The sequence below is a fragment of the Tachypleus tridentatus genome, chromosome 1 (assembly GCF_004210375.1).
Source record: "Tachypleus tridentatus isolate NWPU-2018 chromosome 1, ASM421037v1, whole genome shotgun sequence".
Taxonomy (NCBI): domain Eukaryota; kingdom Metazoa; phylum Arthropoda; class Merostomata; order Xiphosura; family Limulidae; genus Tachypleus; species Tachypleus tridentatus.
In genome coordinates, this window is record NC_134825.1 from 120,503,683 (window position 1) to 120,512,836 (window position 9,154).

Sequence of the window (9,154 nt, forward strand, 5' to 3'; positions counted from 1 at the left end):
CAGAACAACGTTTCGACCTCAGTCCATCTTCAGAAGTATTCTATACTTTATTTTGATTAAAGGACTAATACCCATACCAAATATATTTAAGAATGCAATTTGATTATTATAAAACAGAGATTGTTGATTTATTTATCGAATCAATCATATGCTGCAGCAAGGATTGTAATTTCTATAATAATTCTTAACAGGATATTTGCAAAAATATATATTCCCTCGATCTGTATATACACGTGGCACATTTTACAAGTAATTTCTATGAGCAGATGCTATACTTTCTCCTTAATTTTAAAAACTAAACTTCACTATAGTTTTAATATAAAACACATTATCTCCTCATTTCCTTGAGTTTACAAGGTTATTGCGAAATGAATCTTTTCGTAGAAACTTGTGTGCCCCTCTCCAGTGTCACAGCGGCACATCTACAGACTTATACTGTTAGAAACCGGGTTTTTTTCGAAAGACCGTTAAAATGTGGTCTTCTGTGTGTGTTACGTTACAAAGAACATCGCTGATGAAATGTATTAACGCCAACTAACGTGACATTGTTCACAGCACAGTCCACTCTTCAGTTGACACTATTATAACATCCCAGTTGATCTATTATTCTTCTTTAGACACAGAACTCGGTGGTGCTGTGTGTCATGTATCTTTGTGGTCACTGAAAATAAACTATATTGACAATCATGGACTTGGTGTTCATCTGTATTTCTTCAAAAACAAAGTGGGTTTAACGTGATTATTGGCCATTTTCATAGCTATCCAAGTTTCAACGTTAAGTCAAGTAACAAATTCATGACATTAGCAACTCTTATTGAGAATACCTAGACATCGTAAATCTTATACGATGCCCATCCTTGCGTAGAATACATTGCACGGAAATTGCACTCGAGTTCTTATATGTAAGACACTGTGTGATATTGACTACACTAAGTTTGCAAGTGGCATGTACATAGCTCAAACCTGGATTTATAAATATAAAGAGCCTATGAATGGTCCACTCGTAAAATGATAATTGTGCCTAATTTAGCGATGCTACACTTATTAATCAGACTTATTAAAATCCTTTATAGCATTTCATTGATTCGATAAATAACTCAACAACCCATGTTCTAAAATAATAGTTTAGACTGTAGGAACCTTTAGATTGTGAGATCCATTTAATCTGAGACCATGTAAGATATTTTTAGGAAATATGCCAGAAATTACACACACACACACACACACTGTTACATCCAAAAAGATGTTAACTGTTGACCATAATTTTCTCTTGAGGAAGGTATTGATGCATCATTGTCACTTCACTGAAAATGTGTATGCACTTTACTGTTATAGCTACCCACTACTAAAGCACGCACCCACTCAAATGGGTGTATTGTTCCCATGTGCAACTTTTCAAGTATTTTCTCTTAAGCTATCGCAACGTAAAGGAATTGATCCGTTTATCGATTTTTGCTGATAGCAATCCCTGGTGGCAAATTATTTGGTTAGACTGAGAGCAATAAGAATTTTACTAAAATCAAAATTTCGCGCCACACAAAAATCGTGTTGTTTACAACGGTTGTTGTTATTGGTGTTTTGAATTAAGCACAAAGCTACACAATGAGCATCTGTGCTCTGCCCATCAGGGGTATCGCAACCCGGTTTTTAGTGTTATAAGTCCGCAGACATACCGCTGAGCCACTGGGGGGGTCTGTTTAGAAAGGCTAACTTACTTGAAGTATGTTTAGTGTTGTAAGTCCGCAGATATACCGCTGAGCCACTGGGGGGGGGTCTGCTTAGAAAGGCTAACTTACTTGAAGTATGTTTAGTGTTGTAAGTCCGCAGATATACCGCTGAGCCACTGGAGGAAGGGTTGTTTAGAAAGACTAACTTACTTGAAGTATGTTTAGTGTTGTAAGTCCGCAGACATACCGCTGAGCCACTGGGGGGTCTGTTTAGAAAGACTAACTTACTTGAAGTATGTTTAGTGTTGTAAGTCCGCAGACATACCGCTGAGCCACTGGGGGGTCTGTTTAGAAAGGCTAACTTACTTGAAGTATGTTTAGTGTTGTAAGTCCGCAGATATACCGCTGAGCCACTGGGGGGGTCTGTTTAGAAAGGCTAACTTACTTGAAGTATGTTACTTTTTTCAAACACAAGTACAATAACTACTGGCAACAGATAAACACCAAAATATTTATTTCAAAACACTACATTTAAATTTTCACTACAGGTATCACATATGAGGAAGATAACTTTTAAAATTCGAACTAATCAACGAACCTTCAGATCAGGTTAGTACAATAAATGTAACTCTCATTGCTAAGACTAAACATTCTACTGTTTGTCGATTACGATGAACTATTTCAAGCAGGATGAGTGAATTACAAGTGTTTAGGAACAACTTTATGGATTTTTAACTTACGCAATTTGTCAGCACTTTATTGGTGACTTAGATCTAATAGGTAAATAAGCCCACGAATTTAAAAAGGGCTGAAATGACGTTAAAATAGTCACAATGGGCATATTAACTTTGTTAAATTCTCAAACACTTGGTGTGTTTTGAATTTCGTGAAATGATACGCAGGGGTAATGTATGCCAGCTGCCCCTAATTAGCAGTGATAGGCTAGAGAAAGAAAACTAGTGAATATCACCCAACGCCAACTCTTAGGCTGCTCTTTTTACTAATGAACAGTAGGATTGATTGTTTCATCATAACGAATAAACGCCAAAAAGAGGCGAGCGTGTTAGACAATGAAAATTCGAACTCGCGCTGTTTATTAAACATAGTATAATAAACATTGCAATTGGTGTTGAAGGTATTATATATGTAAGGATGGTCAATGTTTGACCTTTACAGTATCAGGAATACATTTTACTAATGTTTGGTAAGGCTACACCAAACATTTCAAATTGTTATGTTACACCAAAGGCTATATTTAGATATTCACGTTTGATATTGTTAATACACAATGTTTGAACACACAAGTGGTATTACAATTGCAAGTTCAAATTAATACGGTTTGTTACGTCTTCGTCTCTCAGTGAAAAAACGTAAGAAACATAAGATTTGATCTAATTATTGATCTATGTGGCGCCGTGTGACGTGTTACTTACCTTTAGCGCACGTATAATGAGAAACTATCAGCTATTCAAGTGGACATCTTTTAACGAGTTTCGTCGAATGAGCTAGTCACAAGAGCATTTCTAGGCAAGGAAATGTTAACCAAATATTGTCTACATAGTAGTGTGATTGCATTCTCTATTACGTCCGTGCGAAAGTTTGCTTAATCAATGAAAACTCGTATTAATAACTTTTATACTAAGCAGCAGATCTGATTAAACTGTCAATAGAATCGTAATCTAGCAACTTGACGATTTAATAAATCAAGAATTTTTCTAGATGTCATTCGTTAAGCAAACTTTCGCACGGACGTAATACAGAATGCATTATGACATGACTGAGTTTTTTTTTGGGGGGGAATACAATATCTCGAACAACTTGTGTGAAATAGTGATATAAGGTAATCAGATATCTTATCACCCATACAGTGATAAGTAGTGTTCATAGTACAATGCAGATGTCATGAACTTGGTGCGCTTCTGTTAAACATTTACAAGAATTTGGTTGAATAGTGAACGAGCTTATCTCTACCAACCTTAATTAATAACAATTTTGTGAGTTTGATTAAAATATTCAGTGTCACTTGTCACGATGCCAACATGATAATTCCATTTGTGACCGAAGTTCCCCCAAGAAATTCAAAGAGGATCACACACTGCTCATGTATGTATGTATTACGTTAAAGTATTTTTTTGTTGTTGTTGATAGAGCATTAAACGAGTATTCGTGTTTTTAACATGATTCGGAATATTATCATAACGTATTATACAGAAGAGCAAACTGACAACCTGTTGATTAGGTCGGTAAAATCCCTTTATGTTAAGGTATTTTTAATTTCAAAGTACAATAACGGCAACTTTTACAGCAATCTAATTCTGAACACTAAAAATAGTATTTTTGTATCGCTTGCATGTGCTTTTTATACATACCATGTTCCGGCCCGGCATGGCCAAGTGTGTTGAGGTGTTCGACTCGTAATCTGAGGGTCGCGGGTTCGAATCCCCGTCGCACCAATCATGCTCGCCCTCCCAGCTGTGGGAGCGTTATAAAGTTACGGTCAATCTCACTATTCGTTGGCAAAAGAGTAACCCAAGAGTTGGCGGTGGGTGGTGATGACTAGCTGCCTTCCCTCTAGTCTTACACTGCTAAGTTAGGGACGGCTAGCGCATATAGCCCTCGTGTATCTTTGCGCGAAAGACAGCACATAGAGCATACCTCTCGTGGGAACCGTTCTCGGGATATCACGTGGGGTAGTAAGAACGTAACTCTTAAGTTTCTATTTCATAGCAGCCAAAAAAGATAACGTTACATCCTGCTTGTCCCCATGCGCAAATATGATATTAAAAAAACAACAACCTCTCGTTACAAGTGAGTGTACTTTGTACTTTATTTTTCACTGTAGAGATTGGTGGGGGTTCTGACACTGCAATATGCGTTAACATTTATATTTTAATGTATAATGAGTTAAAACATAAGCTCTAGAACATGCCTCTCTTTCTATATCTCGATGTAAAGTGTAAAAAGGGATTCTAGAAGCACGTGCCTTTACATATTCGTCCTATTACTCTTAATTTTCTCAGTTGAAGTTGTATTAAAAAAAATAATATGTTCTACTTGTATAGCAATATTTTGTAATATTTAGTGTCTGCCTATCTCGCCTACTCCGAAGTCAGGTGTTATATTTGGAAATGTTTTCGCTTCTAAACTTCTCGGGTTTTAGTTTCAATAGTTAGTATATGCGATGTTTTCTCTAATATCGTATTTACAAAGACGCTAGCGAATAAAATAAATTTTAAAAAATCCAAAATATATTAAATATAATTCTATCATTAATTGTTCAGGGTAGTTTAAGCTATCTAATATCCGATCCCACACCGCCGATGACTCTACAGTACAGCCGTCAAATCTATGTTTTTCCCGTCGTGCGCCGCTTCGCACGTTGACCAACCTCGTCAATCAATAATTGAATTCTACACTCTCGAATGGCCGACGTTTCTGGTTGGGGCGGTTAAATCATTCGATAGGGAAAAAAAATTGTTTTAAATAAATCTATTAAGACCACTTAAACGAAAAAAACAAACAAAGTAGGGTGGGGCAGAGGAGACCAATGGTGAGCGTAAAGCTTCGAATAATAGGAGATATTGATTTTTGTTGTGTTTTATTTTGTCTTCTAATACTTCACGACTTGTTTGTCACTTTTAAAAATCAGTGATATACGTAGAAACCAAATGTTGTTTTTTTTGTTCTTGTGGCAGGAATTCTTTTACGTGTGAGATGGAAAATAATCCACATCAAAATGTTTCGAAAATATATTCTCCTTTTAATGTATTTATTTATTTAATTTTAAATATGGAAATAACGGAACATTTGTGGCTATTTTTTTTATTTACTTACGATGTAAGATATTTTGTGTGTATGTATAATACTGATACGCTGATGTTTTGGCTTATTGTTCGATGGAACGAAAGTTCAAAGTAACTTTAGCTCGAGTTATTATGTGACATTTTACATTTCACCGCTTGTGATAAACGTAAGGGTTGTAAACTCGTGCAGGATTTTTGTTTACTCACGAACAAACGTTGTTCTATTTAGAATTTTTTGGGAGTTTAAAACACGGAAAATTTATGAAAAATGCTTATTTGTTGTGACACTGAAAAGGAAACGTAATTGAAGAATGCCATTTTTATTTCGCACGACTTTACGTTAACTTGTTTATTAATACCTGTTTCTTTAAACCGATCCTTTCACCTTGATACAACAACGAAACGGTATAAGTCAGCTCCTAGCTCGCTAAAAGCTATAGCTATACACTCATACAGGCGCGACTCCCGTCTCAAGCGGGAATATATACACGGCCTCTGCAGGTTCTATGATCGAAGAGGCGGTTACCGTGGCAACCGTCGTCTACCAGTGATCTTTTAGACGCAAATGGAAGGTCCAGCTGAGCGCTTTGTCTTGCCGATTTCTTACACTAGGCAGACACGTAGACAATCGACTATAATTGACAGTACCTTCAAAATATATGCTACGAGGCGCGTTAACCCTCAGTGTACAATAGATAGCCTCTGAAACAACAATACGTGTTTGGATTATATTAGAATGAACAAAAAATTAATTTGATTTCTAAAAAGTGTTAGTGCATATCAGATACACTATTTAACATGCATAATTACTCATCAATATTTGCTGTTATTCGTAAGAAAATGGTGGTAATATATATATATTTTTCAAATTAACGGAAAACGTATGGGATTCCAGTATTAAAAACTCTAACATCTAATATTAATTTTTGATATTTTCAAAGTATCACATGCAAACTTATTCATAAATTAGTATTTTTATTTCAATCATATATTAAAATTTTTCATTACGCCAGTATGAAAAAAATTTAGTCATAACCGTATCGTAATATTACATCGTAATTGTCTCATGGTTTACAATAGAAAATTAATTCAAAACGGATTTTTTTTTTTATAAACGATTCATCAACGTGCGTTGGCTGTATGGCATAACTTTGATATTATGTTTTACATATGAATATAAAAATTAACAGCTAAACAAAACGTTAACTCCATAACTTGCATACATTTTTGAATGAAATATATAAATTTATATTACAAGCTTCGATACTGGAATCGAATCCCTAATGGTTCGACGTTCTCTGTAACTTCTTAAAAAAGGCAGACAAAACATCCTTCAAAGGGCGCCATAAGGTGGCAACACGCGAATTTTTGTTTGTTTTATTCTATTGTAGAACTTTTTTTTACGTAGACGATATCACCTTAATATTTCAATAATTAAATAATTATAATTCGTAGTTAACACTAATACTAAATTTTAAAATAAGTTAATTAAGGTTAAAATTTTATTAATTAATTTAATGTTTTTAATTTATTATTTTGATGTTTTTTCGATTAATATTGAACGAATTCCTTTCATATAATATGCGCAATACGTGTCGCAAAAAATCTTGTATTTTAGTTTTCCCTGCATATATTTACGACGACAGACAGAGAAGCTAGCATACACGTCACGTTCAAATATTATTCACAGTTGAGATTTTTAAAACACTAATATCAAATAGATAAATTATTTTTTGTATTATAAACTTAACATAATTTAATTAACTCTACGTTAATATTAAAATATAAAACAACGTTGACGATTTCTCGTCATTCGTCAGGTCCGCGCTCATGTCTTGGCCACGAAGCACTGTTGTGGCTACCTCAGTAGTGAGTCGCTTATTGTAACCCTGAATTCAACCGCAACCAATAAATTACGCTACAAATTAAAACGTTTTTATATTTACATAAAAGGGTTAGTTCCTACCTTGAAAACCTAGGACACAAACTCCAGACTTGCTTACAGTTCCCAAGTGTCTCTCGGCTAAGGATCTTGTAAATAGTGTTCATATGATATGAAAACAGACTACACCTCTCCACACTTCTTCACCACAGACGTTACAAACACGCATGCGTCCGTAGCTAGGGTTTTTGATTAGACTGGTATATGTGCGCATGGATGGGGGTATTGGTCGCTGCGTCTGGCTAGCGCTTTGGAGTGGCGTATATCCTGACGTAGTCCCCCTTGGTAGCAATTAGCAAGTACGGGTCGCATATAGAAATACATACTAATAATATATTTTGTAAATTACACAAGGAAACACCAAGGTATTTTAATGCTAAATGTGGTATGTTTTTCCTTGTTTTTTAGATTAATATTTACGGAGATTATTTTTCCTTCAAACATATTTATTTATTATTTTACATTTGCTATCTGCACATTATATTTAATTTCTTATTTAAACAAGTGAATTATTTAGAATTATAAACGGCAAAGTATCTTTAAAAAAACGTACTGGTGTGCTGTAGGAAAATGTTAGAATTTTTAGGCGATGGAAAAATAATATCGTAGGCCTAATTTTCACGAAAAAAATTTTTTTTTCTGCAAACGTGTGATACATGAAAACTTGTGTTTTTGAAAATAAAGGTGTTTTAATAAAAAGTAGGTAAATAAATCACGTAATAATAATTGCACTTCTAACAACAAAAAGAGCTGTTAAAATTATGTTGATGAATTATTTTCTCAGGAAATTCATTCGATTATTTACGAACAATAGAAAAACAAAACGCGATTTTTAAAGTAAAAAATACTTTTGTCCACTTAAAAAACGATTTTCTTTAGTAGAAATTTATAAATTTTAGATGATTTGTAAACAAAATAAAAGATAGCTAGAAAGTCACGTGGAACTAATTACTTTGTTCTTGGTGAGAACTCAATAAAGATATAACTAAATAATTATACGGAGGACTGTTAAGTTTTGTTTTGTTTGTTTTTTACGTTCTAGAATTTCAAGTTGCACAGCAATGAATCCTATCCAATATTTTTTTTCAGACAGCCACCTTCCGCAACAACAGGTAAATGGAACTTTTTTTTTTAATTTTAATACAACAATTAGTTATTAAGAAGGAATATTCTTTATTATGTTTCGACCACTAAAAACTCGATCCATTATCAAATCGGATACAATGTTATATAAATGTACAATCATTAAAAAAAATTATGCGACCCTCTGAATGGCGGTTTTTTCTTATCCAGTTTCTTAAGTCACAGCCAGTTCTTTCAAAGTACTTCTTGTTCGTTTAAGATAATTCAGGCCCAGGGGTGGCCTACCAGTCAATGTGAATATTTATGGTTCGCCACCAATTGCTGCAAAATTAAACACTTCACTTTAGAAACATGGCAACACTTTAACTATGACAATCAAAATCTACTTTTTAATCAGTCAAAAGTAGCTCAAAAAATTAGTAGTGGATGTCTTTACTCTTGTTTTGGGTGTGGCCTAATAGTTAGTGCGCGCCTGGCTGTGAATGGGTATTTGTGAAAAAAAGATTAGCTCAAAGGTGCCATTAACGAAATATATATTGTATATTTCGATTGAGACACAGGAGAAAGGCACATCTACACCACAGTACTGAAGTAATTAATCCATAGTTAACTTATCAATATTGAACAAACTTCCCCTAAGTTGGTTACTTTATTCTAAA

General features: G+C 34.3%; 1 protein-coding gene across 1 annotated transcript in view; it reads right to left on the reverse strand.

The window, feature by feature from the left end:
* Positions 1 to 7,565, reverse strand: part of LOC143222489 (dual specificity tyrosine-phosphorylation-regulated kinase 1A-like) — a 64,045-nt gene extending 56,480 nt beyond the window's left edge. The window contains exon 1 of the mRNA XM_076449095.1: positions 7,437 to 7,565. Within this exon, the coding sequence (XP_076305210.1) occupies positions 7,437 to 7,519 (83 nt within the window). The 5' untranslated portion in view covers positions 7,520 to 7,565. The remainder of the gene's footprint in view (positions 1 to 7,436) is intronic.
* Positions 7,566 to 9,154: the final 1,589 nt, after the last annotated feature.